Below are 19844 nucleotides of genomic sequence, written 5' to 3'. Positions count from 1 at the left end.
TGATTTTTCTCCAACTAAATCAGTACTAAAAGAAGTTCACCTTATGGAAGTTTATTTTTTGCTACATCACAGTATGTACACTGTTTTTAATACTAACTAAAGTTACTGTTCAAAATTTTAAAACAGTTAACAAAAACTTCATAACTAACTTAGTAATCTCATGTAACTTCACGCAAAAAAAAAACAACTACGAAATTACAAAAATATGGCTGTTATTTGTGTAATTTTTCTATTTATGCAAAAGTATAATAATAAAAATTCTATGTTTAAAATAAATTTGAGCAATGATATGTGGGTGATTTTACGTCCAATAATTCGACCTAAAAAAAATGTTACGTATTACCAAAAACCAAAAGGTAGGCACTTAAACCAATGTCAGTCTTGCATTGAAATAAAATGAGATTTTTTTAACTAATTTTACGTTCAGCAATAAGTTTTAAACAATGCACTGGCAAGACCTTGTGCAAATGAAATGTAGTTCTTAGCACTAAGTCAATTTGCTTATTGTCTAACACTATATTAATGACAATGTTCCGTAACGTCGACGATGACAGATTTTTTCCATCCGAATAAAAAGTACCCCACTCCAGCTCCCACAACAACAGCTAAACACAACCATACGTTGTACGTCATGAAAATTAACATGAGGAAATACGAGAGGACCATTTGGATCATGTGTAAGCCAGTCTGATAGAAATGCATAACACTCAACATCGTTGGCCTGTAAATGAAAAAAAAATATAAGCAAGCTAAAACATATTTGTAAAATCATCGAATAAGTTACGCACATGATTCCTTTAATTTTAAATCTCATATAAGTATAAAACTTTAAAACATGAAAAATCTTTTAGATAAATTTTGGTTGGGATAGATTTGTTACTATGTACACCAGCTAAAAATTACAACTTACAGGATTGAAAAACGTGTGTAATTCAATGAAGTTGAATTCGGAAATAATGTACTTATGTAATCTTTAGTAAGTAATAATTTTTTGAATCTGAACCATTGAAACGGAACTTTGTATTTTTTTTAATAAATCCCCAAAATCTAAAGGAAAGGAATCAAGTTCTTAACTTAATCGATATTTTAGTCGTGTTAATTTTTAAAGATTATTTATAATATCATTTCAGTTGTTAAATTTACTAAAAGCAAAAATTAGAAATTAAAACCGACGTTAAAAAATAATGTCAAAATTCTAAACATGGTCGATTTAAATTTGTTGAACATTATTTTTAAGCGCCAGATAGTTTGTAATAACACCGACTACAATTGCATGCAACTGTATAAAAATTAAAAAAGCTAACGTGCCATTTACAGTATGTTAGTGCATTAGATTGCCATTTATTTTTAACTTACGGCTGTTTATGGATGACTTCTCCAACCACACTATAATTAATTGAAGAGGTTAATAAAAATATACATTACTATTAAAATGAGTTTTACTACTTGTAACATAAATTGAACGGGAGCACGGCATTGAGGCCGGATTTATTTATCTTTACGCTTATTTCTATCAAGTACCTAATGATTATTCCCTTGAAATCATACCGTCCACTTTTTACACGACATTCACCTTAGTTAGGGTTTACAAATAACACTAAAATCAAGTAATGAAGCTATGAATTATTTAAAAATTATAACGGAACGGGGTTCTTAACTTCACCGATCAAATAAATGATGATAATGCTTTCACAGTGATGAAGCCGCCATGCATTATATTTATTATATGTAATATAATTATTACAAATACATACAAAAACATAACACTGGATGTGTGACAATTTCGTATTTGCTGATAGATTATGAAAGAAGTCGTAGAATATTTCTGGTGACATGTTGGTCTACGTGGAACACTCTTATTTAGTTTTGTCTAGTCCCGAAGTGCCTATTTTTTTTTTATAACTACAACTGTGTTTTTGAATTTTTTATTATTTGCATAAAAATGACACGTAATAATTCAACTGTTAATGAATTTTTAAATTCAAAACTTACTTATGTCATAACGAGTGTTCAAATAAATGTGTGGTCTTGTGCTCTTTCTTTTCCAAACGAAAGTCAGATTTTTAGTTGACAAATCCTTCAGATACAGTTCGAGACACGGAATTTCGGGCATCACTGTCCACACTGTCAAAAAATGTAAAACAGGCTTTACATTCTTAACCTAAATTTTACCATTTGCGACCTTTTTGATTGACATACGATTGACGTGAACAGAAAATAAATTTCAAAATTTGACTTTTGAATGTCACGTTGACAATAAAGAGTGATTTACATCGTAATTTTTTGAAGTGACAGAAAAATGATGCCCGAAATTCCGTGTCCCTAACTGTACGTACCTTATTTTGATCATATCTTAATTTGCGGTAAATGAGAAATTGCAATTTTCGGTTTATTTATTTTTTAATGGTTTCTGAAATACGAGGTGATTATACGGTGCGATCAATTAAAGAATAAATCGAGACGGCGTGTTACCTATGGCAACCCATGCTATAGCATAGGCTCCAAAGCAAACTCGATTTATTTTTTAAATGATCGCTCGGTAGTATTGCCGTTATAACTTTTTATCTGCTCCGCCCACTAAAATTGACCAATCAGAATCAAAACCAGATTCAATCTGTACAACTTTGCATCACATTTGCCACGTAAAAAAGTTAAGGTTAGAATTTTGCTGTCAAGTCCACAATTATTGTTTTAGGTTCTAAAAAATAAAATGTCATTAAGACAATTCGAATGTCAGAAATGTTTACTGTGTAAATCAGATCGTCTTAACAACCTATTTGATTGGTAACTAAGAAAATGAAATGGGCGGGGCAGATAAAATGTTACGTTGTCCTTAGTATAAGAAGAACTGTTCGAGTTGGTAATACTGAATTTAATTTTTAAATGGTAAGTACAAGTGGAGTAACTTCCGGTTGTTGACGGCTTGACACTGACAGCCGCATCATTGACAAGTAATGTTTGACATTTCAAGTGAAATTAAACATGCTGGTGAATCTGTTCGAAAATCTAAAAAGAGGTGTTAATTCATGTTTAGAGCCAAATGGGGGTCACTTTAGCGACGTTACCAGATAAGTTTAATAACAATTTATTTGAAATATTTAAAGTACTATGCCGGCCAAAAAATTTTGGCCGTCATTGTCTGTCAATTCAAAAAAATTGTAATCCGTACTTTATTGTCATCATGATTACCGTCTTGATTATGAACGTTATTTTTTGGGTGGTAAATTTCAAAACTCAAAATTATTTTGTCATTTCTACTACACAGAACGTTTACCTCAGGTTATCTATGTACGATTGCCCTAATTTTGTTTATTCATGTCGGATTTTTTGAATATCTGAGCTTCAAACAGTTTAAATTGATTGTCAAAATGACAAGAATCGAAAGTGGGGTTACGATCCCTAAAGGTTTATTTAGGTACACTTTACTTGAATATCAAGAAAGTGACGGCCAAAATTTTTTGGCCGCCATAGTACCTAAAAACAGACTATGTTTTATGCTGGTGCTGGACCCGTATACAGCGTGTAACAGAAATAAGTAAGTACTATGGCGGACAATAAATTTAGGCCGGCCTGTCATTGGCTTGGCATCAAAATGTGAAGCTGGCATTATGTTCAACTAACCCCATTTTCGATTTTTGTCATTCTTGTCATCGTGACAGCGATAATCAAAATTAAAATTGGGAAAAGAAGCGTGCACCAGAGACAAGTGCTACTATAAATCAGTTATGCTAGTGCGTCATGATCTGTAAGCTGTAAGTTACGAAAAGGGCGAAGGAAATGCCAAACAGCTTGAAAACCTTCAGTTTGACGAACTGACACATCAGTCATAATGACAATAAATGGTCGCTTGCATTGACTTTTTTGAAATGTCAGAAATTTGCCGACCTAAATTTATTGTCCGCCATAGTACATTAATTTTAACTGGTAATAAAACTCAAGTGTAACAACTTGTTTATATTTTTTTTTTTCGTAAACGTTCTCGTTAATGAGTTAAAATTGTTTAAAATTTTCCAAAAATTTCGCTACCCGCCACTGGAGACCAGAAGTGACTATAAATGTGACGACCGTTTCTAAGCATTTTTACGAAATCAAAATACTGCCCATTATTAGAACCTGTGCTTAGAAGGTTTACACAAACGCCTTGTTAATTTATGGGGGGAAATAATAAACAAAATTGCCGATTTGGAAAAAATGGTACATAGAAAAATTGTTCATCATGACGTGTTCTGTTAATGGTTAAAATTAATGTACTTATTTCTGTTACACCTTGTACCGAGTGACTATAAATGATTGAAGGAAAATAGTGGATTGGCAACATTGATGCAGTTGGTAGTGCAAGTCTTGTCGTGCATCATCTGTCAATCATCCTATTTAGGTTAGGTTAAGTCACGAAGTACATTGTCGATTTAGATTTTTTTGACGTTTGTTTCAATTTTAAAAATTGCGTGTGTCATGCCAACGATGTTGCCAACTAAAAATTTCAAATCTGTTACCAACATAACAAAATAATTTTCAATCATTTATAGTCACTCGGTATATTGAATCCAGTTTTAGATTCACCGAGTTTCGGAATTTCGGAGTTTCATTTGCGAATGCGTGGGATTTGTCGATCTAAACTGTATAATTACCGCTACCATTTTGTCGCTATTAATATTACGTCAGATATCTGTTAAATCAACAAAACATATCCGGTTGCAGTGTTGCAAATAGCCGAATAAAAAAATGTTCATAATTGTATTGCCAACTCAAACAGTCCTCCCTGATCACCCCGTACTTATTATATTGATGGTCGTCCACTTCCACTTTTTCGTCCTATACTTCCTTTCATGACAGGATGATGCTACACAATACATTAACGAAAACAAAAGTAAGCTCCGGGCCGCTTGACCACTTTTTTTAAATACACGTTATACAGAGTTATTCACATAAGGGTACGAGCCTAGCATGCAACCCAAATTACATTTCACATTCTTTTCCTGTTAAATGTAGTTTGGGTTGCATGTTAGACTCGTACTTTTGTGTGAATAACCCCTGTATATTAATAAAATGCCAAGTGGTAATTATTTATCTATACAAGTTTTAGTTTGAAAAATCAGCAAATTTGAAAAAAAAATGTTTGAAGGTATGTACAATCGCGGCCATCCAAAAGTGAACGATAGCTTGCGAAAATTTCCGTATTTTTCGTTAGATTAAATCAGGCTGTATTCATTGGCGTTCGTGCAGCAGGCGTTACTATTTTAATAATAAAAAGTTGTAATAAATAATTATTAATAAAAATGAGGCTGAGAAGCAATTAATACATTATTAAAATGAAAGTAAACTTTTATAAAGAAACCTTTCCAACACCTACCTATTCGTATTTGCCTCTCAAGCCTGTTTTCTTGCCAACACCTCTTTATGTTGAAGATGCAAGTCTTACTGCAATGTAATTCTCTCGCCACAGCAGCCAACGACCAATTTTATTCTAGCTTTGCAATAGCCCTAGCTGTCTGAATCGGAGTGAGATGTAGCATTAAAAAAAATAGTTTCAATAATTTTTTGGACGCTAGTGTCAAACTTTGACATTTTAGGACGCCTATGATTTAAAGTAAAAATCAAACTATTAAAAAAAAACGTTCACTTTTGGATGGCCGCGATAGTACCTAGTTCTTTTTTTATTGTTGTCACTTTAAGTCTTCCTAATTTACCCGCTTTTCAATATTTTTCATAACCATAAATACAGGGAAATTTATTATATAGGTAGATAGTATCAACAATTTTACTTTTTGACAAAGACATTTAAGGAGATGCAGTGATTATCTTCATTTTTTATCATTATATACTGATAAATTTAAGAGCTCGGAAGAATGAAAACAATTTCCTGCTTATCTAGAATTTTTAGGTTAAATAAACAAATTCAGAAAAAATATTTCCTCCTTGAAAATGTGTATCTGTATTAAATCTGATTGATTGAAAGGCCACTATACATTCTATACTTATTAAAATACTTACTGGACTATCTGATTATCTTCGGATACGACACCTTTTTCAGGAAGAGTAACGGCTCTGTACTGCAGAGCATTGTAAGTTTTCCAAAATAAATATTCCCTACGAAGATAGTTCAGATTTATAAATTTGACCCTTCTTCATACAACAAACATTTTGTTTTTGTAATTCTCACCTGTAATACTTAAGGCCTTCGTAAAGAGCGGCCATAAAGAAAATTCCAATCATGGAACCAATCAAACCTCCCACTGTTGTGAACTTCCATTGATCGAAAAGAACTGTTTCGCTGTAACCAGCGTGAAACTGTAAAATAAAACCTCTGTTAATTTTCACCAACATTTTTTTTTTAACATTACCGCCATAGACATAGACATCATCATATGACCGCTACCGGAACCATCCCCATGATCAGGCATGGTTGTAGTCATATCACCGTGACGCATCATGTCATGGTTCATCCCCTGGTGCATGTCGTGGTTCATGTGCTGATGGTGATCCATTTCTTCTCCTGCACAGGAATGAACCATAAATGAGAAATAATTCGTGTTAGTCGATAACAAGCGTTACAAATGAATTAGGTATTTCCTTTTTTTAATCACAACGTTGTTTATAAGCCACATTATTTCAAATAAGAAAAGAATGCATGTACATGGAAATAAGAACTTAAAAAAAAAAAACAACCACGCGTACTAAGACAATAATTAATACATAAATTGTATCTTTCGTTTTAGATTTATTAATGGAAAGAAATATAAAAGTGTAAAAAAACTGACCTATAATGCCCATGTAGTTTGGTACCGACAAATGAAATCAGTACCAGTGGAACAAATTGTTGTTGTCCGCTTCCACCAAGGAACAGAACTGGTCTAACTTTCATTAATACAGCTACAGTTAGTCAAATAAAAAGTATTCTACGATTATTATCGTCTACCGAAACATTTGTGGTCCGTGGGGGAAGTTATCATTGTCACTGCCACAAAACTGGATAAAATTCATTCTAGCTGAGTGTTCAATTTATTGTTATAGTTTGTCCGGCGAGAGATTGGTTGACATAAAAATGACTAAATTCTACGTAAAGAAAGTAGTACCTAACGCACGTAAAATTTGAAATATATCATTCCAGCAGTAACATTTTTGCGTTGAAATTATGCTCTAATTAATGTATTCTAATGCATTTTGTAGTATTGGGTTAATTTAATAAAATTTAAAATCTCCCAATCTCTCACTGGGCGAAGTTTACCATGAAAAAACTGCATAGAATCAAATTATATCCTTATATTTTCTGTTTCTTATTTGTACATAGATCATTTTAATTAAACATAAAAGCATTCGAATATCAACTTTAATTAAAAAAAAGATTCACCAATATCTGTACGTGCGTCATTTTTCCAATGGTGTAATATTTCATACCTGTTACACACAGTAATAAGAAAATATTGTCCGTGTCATTGTTGATGTTGAAATAGTTAATAATCTTAGTCGTCCGCTTCATTCAATTGAGTATCTTTGAAATCATCTATTTCTGAAGTAAATATTATTTGCTGCCAATAGATAGTTGTACAATCGACAAAAATTGTACACTTCATTTCACAGTGTCAACGACCGTAAGATATTTTTTGTTCAGCTGACACAAAAAATTGATACGAATTCAGCAGAACGCTCAATTTATTGAATTATGCATTAGATACTTTTCGTTGTAGAGAATATTTCAAAGAAATTCTTGTTGAGGAAGTTTTAAGTGTAAAGTCTAAAGTTTAACTACAAGATAAAACATGAAGTGAAATTTCCGGTCACTTTAGGTCCGTGGATTTGATGACGTGCTGAAACTGTTTTAATTTTTTTTTTATATGAACGAAACTTGTGTCAATTTGGGGCTTGCAAAAATTGGCAAAAGGAATGCGTTGTCTTGAATACATAATTTCAATCCCATTTTAAGATTTATTTAGTTTATTTACCTAGTTTAACGTGTAATAATGAAATTAAGAAGTTTTTTTCAATTCCATTCTTATTTTTGATGTGAAAATTCTTCTTGTATTAATAGTTTTTATCCTATAATTATTTTATATCTGAAAACTGCTTACCACTGTAGTCAGAACTATACCACTATAAAGACAAAGAGTAAATCAGTTCCTGGAAAAAACAGGAAATGCAAGCAAGATGTAAAATGCGACAAGTAATACTTTTGATGCCTTAAGTCTCAACACTTTGATATCAAAAATTAAAAAAAAACTGGAGGTGATCATGGTTTTGTTCAACAAAGAAATTATAACATTTGAAAATTTCTCTTTACCTGGTTCTTTGCGTTATTTAAACTAGTTAGAAAAAAATGTTTACTTTGTTTCATCTGTCGCTCAATACAAACATTTTAAAAAGTACGAACAAAAACTTGAGTTTTTACTCTAATTTAAGATTGGGATAACCCTTTACTTTCACTCATAACTTCACATGGTCTGTACCGATTTAATACGGTCTTATAGGAATGGATATAAGGGATGCTGTACTTAATTCATTTCCCAAAATTTCATCAAGATATCGTAGATAACATAGGCCAAAATACTTTTCAATTTTTCATTATTACCACGGCCTCATTACTACAGTATTTTTAGAACAATAACTTATACGGGGTCATTATAAATGATTGTCTCATCGCAGTAGGCGTTGGTGAGTTAGTTGAATGTGCCGCAAGCTTTATAACATGAGTGAGACTAGCATCGCCGATAGGTAGCGCTGCTGGCAGTAGCGTAAATTTGTCTACTAGTTTGTCTAACATTGCGAAGCTAGCGGCACATCCCAAATTTGTGTGGGTTTTCAACGCCAACTGCGATGGGACAATCATTTATAATGACCCTGTATTTGATCTATTTTCTGTGTACATTATATCGTATATTGATTACAAAAAATAAAAGTTTTAATTGCTTCAATGACGCTTCTTTCGGACTCTGATAAATTTAGTTTAATAAAATTAAAAAATTTAGGCTATATGTAATAAACGTGGACGGTTGTCACAATTAATGCCTTTCTAAAGTAAACATCTTGCATAATATGAAAAACAACGTATATCTGATCTTTGCACGACTTTGTTTCCAAAAATTTTATCTCTGTATAAAATATATTTTTAAAAACAAGTTTATTTATCTGCCACAGATACAAGTGATAGCACCTTGTGGATTTCCTAATGCGGCTGGATTTACGACGTTGTAATCTTTTTGCGGTATTTTCTTCGTTTGGAATTGGGTAGTATTCCAAAACACGAAACGTGTTGGTTACAAACAGTAAAGTAACGAGTTAAAGTAACGCTTAAGGTATAAGATTATATGGCCCTTTAAAAGTATTTGGCCGGAGATAAACGTTCCTTTTGTCGCAATTGCAGTAGGCGGTCAGCCCAACCATAAATCATGCTTCAAGCAATTCTGTGTTGTGAATTCCAAAGCCGGTCTCAAAACAAATGCGTACCCACGAAATTATATTTATTTATTAAATATACAATACTATTACAAATCATCTTTACTGTTTTTAAGACACAAAGTGCTAAAGGGAATTTCGTTTCAATAACAAAATTTACAATAAACATCAAAATCATGTTCTTTCACAAATTTTTAATCCCTGCCCTGAACGAAGGAAAAGGGATGCAGCTGCACGACCCCAGACAACCATCTTAACGCCAATATTGGTTTCCATTATTGGGATAATTTTAGTGCTGCCATATAATCTTATACCTTAAGTGTTACTTTACTTCATGTTGTTCTTTTACTTGAAAATAATTAAATAATTAAAACAATGAAAATGAATGAATAAATAAACGCATTTCAGTAAAACTCATTTCAGTCTCTTCCAAACTTTGAATAAAATGAGAATTATTTCAAATTCTCGTTGGTTACTGAGAAAAAATGTACACCGGAATCTTCTTGCCATCGTTTTATTAAGGAACTCGTTGCACACGACTGACTTTTAATTGTGCACACGGCACCACAAACTTATCTTTTTAACGAAATTCGTCTTTAAGTACATTAAAGAAAGAGTCTCTTTTGGTACCTAATTTTTTCCACTTTGCACACGATACCAAATCGAATAGCAACAAATTGGTACCGTGTGCAAAAGGACTGAGGGTAATCACGTAACTTGCCTTTGTGTTTGGCAACAGTCACAGGTGTTATCAGTTGCTGTGTATTTGTTTTCAATTATTGTCAGTGATGTGATTGCTGATAAAATGTTATAAAATGAAATAATACTTTTACAATAATTAAGTAATTATACCAACTGCCATTTATCAAATAAATAACTTATTCAAATATACTATTATTATTTAAAGAGGGGTCAAAAATTCATTCTAATAATATAATTAATTCTGTGGTTCCTTTATACCTAAATACGTACATATTGTACACTTTCATTGTGTTAACTCTGTTGTCAACTTTGTTTAATATAAATTAAGGACTATTCGAACCATATGTTATCTAATTGGTTGATGATACAGCGATAATAAGACTGAATATTATTAATGTGGAACGACCACGTGAATAAAATAGGAGTGTAAATAAAATGGGCCACGTGCATTCTCGTGTAAATGTTTCTCTTTTTATATGGGGTGTTTTTTTAAATTTCACCTCGTAGTACGCGTTGAACAGTCGATTGTGAACGCACCCCTCGTATAAAACGTAAGATTTTAAACAGTTGATCCGTAACCTGTAACCTGTATAGTGCGTTCACAATCGACTCTTCAACGTCTACTATAATCTTTGCCAAAGCCAAATAACCACCAACTCTGGATTCTACCCAGAAAATCAACCGGCAACGTTGTGTACTTTGATTTGATTAGTCTAGCATTTTAGTAATGTCAAAATTGCCATTATACACTTACTGTAATTTTGTTTTCACCAACTTAATTCAACAGGTGGTGGTTATTTGGGTTTGGCACGGTCTATGAGGTGAAATTTTAAAAAAACACCGGATACATTTTAAAGTAAATGTATACATATGCCCATATGCGTCCTTTAGGTACTGAAAAGATACTCGTATTCTTGTCCCTGCACAAAACAGTTAGGGACACGGAATTTCCTATTTTCTGTTCACGTCAATCGCATGTCAATCAAAATCGTCGCAAACGGTCAAATTGAGGTTAATGATGTATTGCAAAGCCTATTTTACATTTTTTGACGGTATATTGACACTTGACAGTGATGCCCGAAATTCCGTGTCTCGAACTGTACATTTAGAATGAAAATGATAATAAATAAGGAATCTACTATGGTGGTATGATAGCCGCTTCAACTAGATATAACTACTAGTCCATTAACTGAAACGGGATTTACTTTTTACTAAAGTAACAGTGTTTTATTTGCTTTGTTTTGTTGTTTCGTTCAAGTAAAAATAATGTAAAATAAATAATAAAACCATAGCAAATGAAGTAACATGTTTAACGAAGATCGCCTTGGTTTAACTAATGACATAGGCACCCATATTACGCGCACCTTCCACGTAGTCTCTTTGTACAACTGAACATTTGAGAATGTGACTATGACTAGTCGATTAACTGAAACGGGAACTTTTTACTTTAGTAACATCGTTTTCTTTGCATTGTTTTATTGTTTTTTCAAGTAAAAATAATGTAAAATAAATAATAAAATCATGGCAAATAATTAACATATGTTTAACTAATAACATACCCCTATTACGCGGACCTTCGACGTTGTTTCTTTGTACAACTATCTGAGAATATTTACAGTGCCTGAAGCTCTGACTTCCACATTTACACTTACGTAATTTAGAAAAAACATGCACACAATACGGAATTTAAAACACGGTAAAAGTACTAACCTTAAAACTTGTCCTTGTTCACCAAACTCTGATCCGTTCAGTTTATTCAGTATTACAAATTCCTGGAGAAAGTTCCTTAGATCGCTCCAATTACAAATAAATATCAGGACATGCACCTTTCACTTTGAGCTTAAAATTCAAATCACTTTTAGGTTATATAATAAAACTAAATTTCAATGAAGTGAAAAATGATATTTAACCAATAATCATTAACAAATATTTAATTGTTTACAATATATAAACATTTTAATGTCTTACGAGCTACTTAAATATCAAATTAAGAATGCAATCACAATGCAATGTTAGATTTTGACATTTGTTTAACTTCAGACGAATTTGACAGCTTTTACAGAAATACCAACATGATTTTCTGTTACCTTACAAATTTAATTACACAAAAATCATGATTTACAACAGATTATACAGTACATTACATTAAAAAATTAAGAATCTAAAGTTAGTTAAAGAGTTAATTTACATTGTCACATTGACATTAATTACATCTACTGGTGAATTTCGTTCTTGTGATACATCCATTTCAATTTCATCTTCTTCTTCTTCGTCGTGGCTTTCTGATTCATCATCATCATCATTATCATCTTCATCTTCTTCATCATCATCATCATCAAGAGCCTATTATCACAAAATTAGTTTTCTAAAATATCCAACCACAGCATTGATATACCTCACAAATGGTCTTACCAATAGGCGTCAGGTCACTATCTCGTTGGGAAATGGATTGTAACTAAAAAAAATGCAAACTGAAAACTGCCTATTTTGCTATTTAATTATGATGATACCCAAGTTTGATGTTGTGCTTCAAGTTGCGAGACTTCTTCTTCATCATCACATGGTTGATCAACGTCAAACCATGATGAATCAATTAATTTTGGTTTTAAATTGGGAAACAATGGTACACTCATTTTAAAAATTTGTTTAAAACACTTAATCCAATCAGAGATTCGAAATAAAACTTGGAAGTCATACAACTGTCAAAAATATATCACCATCAGTCATCAGTAGTACCACACAAAACACGTAAATGTACTGCTCGAAAACACTGAAACGTGAAGAATTCATAAATTTGAAAATGAATTTAAAACAGTAAAAACAATTTGTACGTTACAATGTTACATTCAAAGTCATTTAAGTGAAACATGTTCACGAGAGTCGATTTTTGACAAATTTAAATTAAAAACGGTGCCGAAGATTAATAGTTGTTTGAGGTTACGTGTTATTATGTGAATCCTTCATTTTTTTTTTGTACAAATAATTTAATTTGACAAAATGTCAGAAGACATTACTTCCAATACAAATTCTACAAGTGATACGCCTGATTTCTGTCACTTGGAAAAATTTCGAAGCAAGAACTTGGACTGCATTCCCAGATGTTTCAATAAGTGCAGTTTTAAGCCTGGACAATCATTTGAAGCACGAATTACACATATTTACGATCCTTCAAAATTCTGGATGGTCCTTAAATTTTGGGAATTGGAAGTCTTTCAGAAATACCTTTTTAGGTTCTATTATTGGAATGGCAATAAATACAGAGTACCAGCAGATAAAATTATAAAAGATCTTTATTGTGTAATCCTTCTTGATAATGGCTATTATAGAGGTGTAATAGTTGGCATACCTAGTACCTTACAAACTGAGCAAAAAATTCAAGTTTGGTGTGTTGATTATGGATTTATAAAAGTGGTTGAAAAAAATAATGTTTATTATATGAAAAAGGAATGTCATGCAGTGCCTCAGTTTGCTGTGAGATCTACATTGGCAGGAATATGCCCTCGAAAGGGACCACAATGGACTAGTGAAGATGCTTTGGAATTTTATAATTTAGCTAATGATAAAATTTTAATAGGAATTATCATCAACGTTGATAATGAATCACAAGTTTTAGAAGTACATATTGGTGAAAGAAATGACTTGTCTATCATTCCAATTCATGAAATATTAATAGCACTTAAACATGCTAGATACTTTCATGAGAAACCAGAAGTCATTGAAAGTAAAATGCCATTTGAGTCTAAATTACAATTTCCTTATCTTTTTCCATCACATGAAGCATTAGAAAGTGGAATTGTGCCTACAAATGTCTATGATAGTGAATATCAAGTGCAGTTTAGTTCTTTGTTATCCTTTTTAGGACGTTATTATAAGGCTAAAGACACAACTAGGAAAAAGTTTTCCTAATTTGCGTTTTTATTGAAATTATTATGATTGTGTTTATTATATCTTTTATATTAACTTTAGTAATGTGTAATAAACGCTTCATTAAAATTAATATTCCACCACGTTACCTAATTTAGATTTAGCAAAAAGCAAAGCAAAATTAGATTGTATATTTTAGACTCATAGCAATCTTTTTTTTTAAATAACCTTTCTTATTCTTACAAGTTGGAAAGATTTTTCTAATTACTGGTGATGTTTTACTTTTATACTAAATGTCGTTATCTCTGCTAATGTCAAAAAGTAAGGTTATGCGTTATAGTCTTGGTTTAGTGAAATTTGTGCATGTAATATAAATATAGATATTCATGTCTCTACCCTGGATTTCAATCAGTCCTAGGTACATCTTAAATAATATTGTAGAATAAATGGATATAAAAATATTTCTAGGTTACAAGGGGGTGTAGCCTTGATTAATTCCCTGAATAGGAACAAATTTAATTTACTTCTGCAGCATATCATTCAGTCTGAAAACGAAGAAATATTCACGCAGAGCGAGTTAGCAAAACTTGCAGAGTCACTGAAATTAGATGGTCCAAACCTTCAACTTTTAATTCAAAGCATTGCCCACATTTTTAAGCAATCATCAAAAGTTATTTTAAAACCAACTGCCTTGCAAGAACAGCTAGTTGAAGAATTAAAATTGAACGATGACAAAGCTGAGGACTTTGTGAAATTATGGACACAAGAAACAAAAAAAAATTTTGATGTAGAACATTCTAAAAATTTAGAGAACATTTCTTGGGAATTGAATGTTCAAAGTTCTTCCAGTATTTGCAGTAAAGAATGTCATGTAAATACACATCTGCAAATGGCATTAATCAGTGTTGATGGGAAAGACAAGGAAAATGTTGTTTTAGAACTAGATGAACAAGAATTGACAAATTTATATAATATCTTGGAAAACATTCAAAATAAATTAGACAGTATATAAGTTAAATAAAATATTTTATTAATCAAAATTATGTAATGTTAACAGTAAAATTCTCTTGTGCATTTGCACTAGGTGTTAAGTTATGAGATGCACCACACTTTAATGTTGGTTTCGTATGTGCTGTAGCAGCTGTTAATAACATATGCATAATACCTTGTAATTCAGTTAACTTATTTGCTAGTTCAGCCTCTTCTCTTAATAACTTTGTCAAACTTATCAATAATTTTGTAACTTCTGGATTCATCATAATTGGATTGTTTTCATATACATCAATAAAAACATTGGCAGCATCAATCAATACTTTTGTGAAAGGAGCCTCTGTAATATTTCTGATGAAAAACTGTAAAATTTGTTTTATCGATCTTAAATCCCTTTGATCAAATGCTTTTTGTAATGCCCGCCTTCTTATTAGTTCTTGTATCACACTTACTGTGACTTGGGGAGTTCTGTTTGCAATATAGTTGACCAAAACGCAGTTTAAAGCTTTAGAATACTCAAACTTCCTCAGACATTTATCATATTTTGTTTCTTTATCATGAACATATTGTGGCACAACCATATCAATAGTTGATTGGCATAAATTTATAGTGTGTTTAAAAGAACTTTCTTTTTCTTCAGATTTTTTTTCTTTTTGTCCTCTCCGATTGATTACAACTAAACCATCAACAAGCCCAGCAGCGACAGTTTCATCATTTTTAGAAACTGCCAAGCTTATAACCGAGTTTGAATATTCAAAATTGTGTACAACCTCAAAGTTATTGAGGTCATATATTTTAACATGCATGTCTAGACTTCCAGACATTAATCTGCTGTTATCAGAAGCTAGTGCCAAACAAGTAATAGTCTTGTGGTGGTGTGAAACACTTGTCAATAATTTATTACCAGCTCTAGTGTCCCAAATTTTTATTTCTGTTCCTCCTGCTGATATAAAAATACTTCCTGCTGGTAAAAACAATAGAGATTCTACAGGGCTTCCATGATCCACATTTAGAATCATTTCGTTTATTCTGGTGTCATACATTTTAACAGAATTATCATAACCTCCTGACAAAACAACATCTGGAATAGCTGGATTGGTAGCTCCTGCTCTCACATAATCAGTATGTTCTGAATATGAAATAATATTTTTTTCAGTTGGCATGTCCCATATTTTTACACTTTTGTCATCAGAGAATGATGCGATATAAGGCTTTCCTTCAAGAAAAAATGTTCTATGTACAGCTGCACTATGTCCTTTAAACAATCTAAAACTTACAAGGTAAAAAGTTACGAGCATAACAATCAATAATTACCTTAAGAGGTTTTTACTTGAAATGTCAAATAATTTAACATTTGTTTCTTCACTGCCAGTGCATAAAAGCCTACCATCTGACCGAAATACAGCTCCATATGCATTTTCCCTAAATCTTGACAAATTTTTTACTACTAATTTTGTGACTGGATTATACACTTGTACACGTACTGAGCATGTTACAGCAAATAAGTAGGGTTCAACAGGGGAAAAATCAATGTAGTCAATGGGACCAAACTCTTTCAGGTATACTGGAGCCTAACCATGAAATAGTTGATTACAAAAATGTGTTACTTATAATTATACTTACGCTTAGCTGTTTCCAGTAAGTAAAATCAGGAGTTATCGCAGGCGCGGTTTTTTCATAGATTTTTGTATTTAACTTCTTAAACGAAGTCATTTTTGAATGTTCAAACACGTGGTTAAAACAATGTTGAATGACTTTGACAACTCTGTCATTCGTCAAATCGTCAAAATGTGAACCACAGAATGTGAATTTAGTGGAGTAACGTTAGGTTTTTATTTCGGAATAGCAAGAGCTCGGATTTGAACGAAATTTTTTTAATGTGTTATAAATAAAACATATTAAAACCTTTATAAGTTAAAAATTGCCGCTCATTGTTTGTTTCATTAATTTATTGTTTATCTATAAGAACTGAAATTTTCCAGTTAGAAATCGTTATTTTCGCAAGAAAAATACTAGTGAGCAACAAGTACTGATTGAGTTGGCAATAAATTCTGGTGATTTTTGGTGACTTTTATGTCATGTTCCAACGAGAAAACCATTTTATTAATAAAAGATTACAAAAACCAAGAAGTTTAAATTTGAAATGTATACCAGGTGTCAATATTGTCAATAAAACAAACCGAAATAGGTACAATTCACAGTCTTGAAAATTTTATGTAAATTTTTTTTTTGCCAACTGTAACAGTTATTGTTGCTCACCCTGTAGAATGACTTTGGGAAGAGTATATTGTTATATTGAAACTTGTTTGGAATTAATTATATGTGGAAAAAGAAGAACAATAGGCAGAATTTCGGTATAGTCGAGTCAATGAAGGTTTTTACTTCTTAATCCTCAGAAACAGCTCCGATTTTGATGATTTTTTTTTTAAATGTGTGTATTTATATATTATTTGAAATCAGAAACATTTTGTTTGGGGCACGTAAATACAGCGTGATCAACAAAGACTGAGTCTGTTGGCAATGAAACAACTGAAAAATATTAGTGTTTTTCTGTTTCGTAATTGGCAGTGACCGGATGTTTTAACTTGACACGACATTAAAAAAAAAAAATAGGTTATGTCGGGTATGTTTATGCTAATACAAAAATGACCCTTTGATGGTAAACGTCAAATTTGCCTGTCAACTCTGTCAAAGCTGACAACCGGAAATGCGTTTAGATTACAGTGGTACCAAAATCATTCAAATTTTCATTGTTACCAACAGACTCAGTCATTCTTGATCACGTTGTATTTATATTGTTTAAACAATAATTTGATATTTATGGAAAAAATTCCGTTTTCCACGATATTTATTTCAAATATTTTTTTTATATGGAAACTGAAGTATGAAGAGTAGTTGTTAAGTTAAAATTTCTAGTAAAAAAACAATTTTTACAACAAAAAACATAATAAAAATGCGACATAAAACCAAATTCAGAAAACATTTTTTACCCATTCCTGTCTTTCTGAACAGCTTAAACAATGACATAGTTGAATCAAACAGTGTAGTTGTTTTTAAAAATAAATTACAAAAATATCCTCTGGAAATTCATAGCCATAATTACAATTAAGTAGTGCTTATAGGCGGCCCGGCCGCGACTCGAACGAAGCAAACAGTGAAATACATCTGTTGGAAATCCTACACTAAAGCTTGCTAAGTTAATTTCTGGGAATAAAACAGGCTAATGCCTCTATTCCTCCAATTAATAATAATAATAATTATTATTATTATTATTATTAATAATAATAATACATACGCTGTGTTACTGACCTATTCTATCGGTGTTATACCGGTGATCAAGAAGGACTGTTTAAGTTGGCAATACAATTAAGAAAATTTTTATTTATAACACTGTAACTGGATATGTTTTGTTGGTTTATTTGACAAATATCTGATATAGGAATAGCATTAACAACGACAAGCCACCAACAACCGGAAATTACTCCTGTTATACGATTTAAAATACGATTCAGTGTTACCAACTTAAACAGTCCTTATTGATCACCCCGTAAAATGGTCCAAAACTAATTTACAGAACATAAACATTAAAACTAGAGTTCTTTTTACCAAATTTAGTAAACACCATCCTAAATCTGCTATTGAAAGATTTAATTTACCACGCGAAAACGGTGGTAGGGGTTTTTCAGTTCACGTCACGCGCTCGGCGAGTGACGGCGTTAAGATGAGTGATTGTTCAAAGTGCTCTAAATCTAGTAAAGATGAAATGTTACACTGTGATAGTTGTAAACGCTTCCTGTGTGAAGGATGTTCTGAATTATCAGCAACGGAAATGAGATGTATGCAACTAAAAATTAGAAAACTGCTGTTTTTGTGTGAAGCATGTAAAAATGGCCTTGGTGAAGTACCTGTATTAATAAAAGCAGTCTCGGAAATAAAGAAAGAAGTGTTGAAGTTGCAAGGATCATCATTGACACGTCAGAATAATCCGAGCAAGGATATGGAAAATAATCATGATATTATAAACGAGATTGAGGAAAGAAGCAAGCGACGTAAAAACGTTATCATAGCCAACATTAAAGAGTCGGAAAAAGTGAATGGACATGAAAGAAAAATTGATGATAAAAACACGGTAATAAAAATACTTTCACCTATAGGGATTACAATGGACAGGATCAAGGTTTTTCGTCTAGGAAAATTTAACAAAGAGAATAACCGTCTTATAAAAATTATCTTTGAAACGGAGGACGATGCCATCACGATACTAAAAAATAAGAACAAAATTAAGGTTCCCAGGCTACGGATATTTAATGATCAAACTAAAATGCAAATTGATTATTATAAAAAACTAAAAGGGAAACTACAGGCCATGCAAGACAACGGTGATATGAATAAAGGTATCAAGTACATAAATGGTAGACCCACCATAGTATCCACCAAAGACCACCAGCCAATAAAAAACTAGAAACGTCACCTAATATACTTTACAACACCGATATGCTATATACTATAGCATATTTAATATTCAAAGTCTCCAAGGTCATATGGATCAAATAAATGAACAGCTAATTCATTACAACCCAGCTATTTTACTATTTAGTGAAACAAGAAATACAGTAGATGTCCGCAACAGTGAACTCTTTATTCAAAATTATTGTGCAGTGCGATGTGACTCCAATAGCAAATGGAGCGGTGGAGTTGGGCTTTATATAAAGAGAACAATATCTTTCTCGCATTATAAAACTTTGGTATTAGATAATAATTACTGGTGCAAAATTGTTATGGTATTTCTACCGTCGGGAAAGTGGCTAATTGGTTGCTTGTACCACTCTCCAAGTGGGTCGGATGCTAAATTTTTGGAAGATTTTGAGGGTTGGTGTGATCAATTAAGTGGAGAAAATCAA

The 19844-nt window shown here is 32.0% G+C and overlaps 4 protein-coding genes and 1 long non-coding RNA gene across 8 annotated transcripts; 1 reads left to right on the top strand and 4 right to left on the bottom strand.

Annotated features, from left to right (window-relative positions):
• Positions 1–35: 35 nt before the first annotated feature.
• Positions 36–12023, bottom strand: Ctr1A (Copper transporter 1A). Of its 4 annotated transcripts, none has more exons than XM_069054451.1 (6): positions 11800–12023; positions 6342–6493; positions 6161–6288; positions 5992–6087; positions 1357–1386; positions 36–721 (listed from the first exon to the last, which is right to left on the bottom strand). In XM_069054451.1, the coding sequence occupies exons 2-6, from the start codon at positions 6483–6485 to the stop codon at positions 520–522; spliced, it is 600 nt and encodes a 199-aa protein (XP_068910552.1). In that variant the 5' UTR covers positions 6486–6493; positions 11800–12023; the 3' UTR covers positions 36–519. The 4 variants fall into 4 exon arrangements, with proteins under 4 accessions (XP_068910552.1, XP_068910553.1, XP_068910551.1 ...); XM_069054452.1 differs by lacking the exon at positions 11800–12023 and adding an exon at positions 11649–11793; XM_069054450.1 differs by lacking the exon at positions 11800–12023 and adding an exon at positions 6759–6952.
• LOC138135661 (uncharacterized) lies at positions 2231–5985 on the bottom strand. The gene is made up of 2 exons (XR_011161049.1): positions 4531–5985; positions 2231–4266 (listed from the first exon to the last, which is right to left on the bottom strand). It is a non-coding gene; the product is annotated as an uncharacterized lncRNA (long non-coding RNA).
• On the bottom strand, positions 11971–12866 carry LOC138135655 (anaphase-promoting complex subunit 15). Its single transcript, XM_069054456.1, has 3 exons — positions 12600–12866; positions 12485–12544; positions 11971–12432 (listed from the first exon to the last, which is right to left on the bottom strand). The coding sequence occupies exons 1-3, from the start codon at positions 12720–12722 to the stop codon at positions 12274–12276; spliced, it is 342 nt and encodes a 113-aa protein (XP_068910557.1). The 5' UTR covers positions 12723–12866; the 3' UTR covers positions 11971–12273.
• Positions 12867–14193: 1327 nt separating this feature from the next.
• Vlet (Valette) lies at positions 14194–15259 on the top strand. Its single transcript, XM_069054454.1, has 2 exons — positions 14194–14371; positions 14422–15259. Exons 1-2 carry the CDS (start codon positions 14340–14342, stop codon positions 14963–14965), a joined length of 576 nt encoding a protein of 191 aa, XP_068910555.1. The 5' UTR covers positions 14194–14339; the 3' UTR covers positions 14966–15259.
• Positions 14963–19365, bottom strand: LOC138135642 (U3 small nucleolar RNA-associated protein 15 homolog). The gene is made up of 3 exons (XM_069054436.1): positions 16567–19365; positions 16258–16514; positions 14963–16209 (listed from the first exon to the last, which is right to left on the bottom strand). Exons 1-3 carry the CDS (start codon positions 16654–16656, stop codon positions 14994–14996), a joined length of 1563 nt encoding a protein of 520 aa, XP_068910537.1. The 5' UTR covers positions 16657–19365; the 3' UTR covers positions 14963–14993.
• Positions 19366–19844: the final 479 nt, after the last annotated feature.

The sequence above is a fragment of the Tenebrio molitor genome, chromosome 7 (assembly GCF_963966145.1).
Source record: "Tenebrio molitor chromosome 7, icTenMoli1.1, whole genome shotgun sequence".
NCBI classification, from domain to species: Eukaryota; Metazoa; Arthropoda; class Insecta; order Coleoptera; family Tenebrionidae; genus Tenebrio; species Tenebrio molitor.
The sequence above is the reverse complement of the archived record's forward strand: the minus strand, read 5'-3'. Positions and strand labels throughout refer to the sequence as shown.

Coding starts and splice junctions, on each gene's coding strand:
- Ctr1A (XM_069054450.1), bottom strand. Junction 6,289..6,341: donor TGATGTCTATGTCTATGGCG/GTAATGTTAAAA, acceptor TTTATTTTACAG/TTTCACGCTGGTTACAGCGA. Junction 1,387..5,991: donor GAAGATAATCAGATAGTCCA/GTAAGTATTTTA, acceptor AATTAATTATAG/TGTGGTTGGAGAAGTCATCC.
- LOC138135642 (XM_069054436.1), bottom strand. CDS start 16,656: ATGACTTCGTTTAAGAAGTTAAATACAAAAATCTATGAAAAAACCGCG. Junction 16,515..16,566: donor CTTACTGGAAACAGCTAAGC/GTAAGTATAATT, acceptor TTTCATGGTTAG/GCTCCAGTATACCTGAAAGA. Junction 16,210..16,257: donor TCAAGTAAAAACCTCTTAAG/GTAATTATTGAT, acceptor TGTAAGTTTTAG/ATTGTTTAAAGGACATAGTG.
- LOC138135655 (XM_069054456.1), bottom strand. CDS start 12,722: ATGAGTGTACCATTGTTTCCCAATTTAAAACCAAAATTAATTGATTCA. Junction 12,545..12,599: donor AAGCACAACATCAAACTTGG/GTATCATCATAA, acceptor CATTTTTTTTAG/TTACAATCCATTTCCCAACG. Junction 12,433..12,484: donor TTGGTAAGACCATTTGTGAG/GTATATCAATGC, acceptor TTGTGATAATAG/GCTCTTGATGATGATGATGA.
- Vlet (XM_069054454.1), top strand. CDS start 14,340: ATGTCTCTACCCTGGATTTCAATCAGTCCTAG. Junction 14,372..14,421: donor TGGATTTCAATCAGTCCTAG/GTACATCTTAAA, acceptor AAATATTTCTAG/GTTACAAGGGGGTGTAGCCT.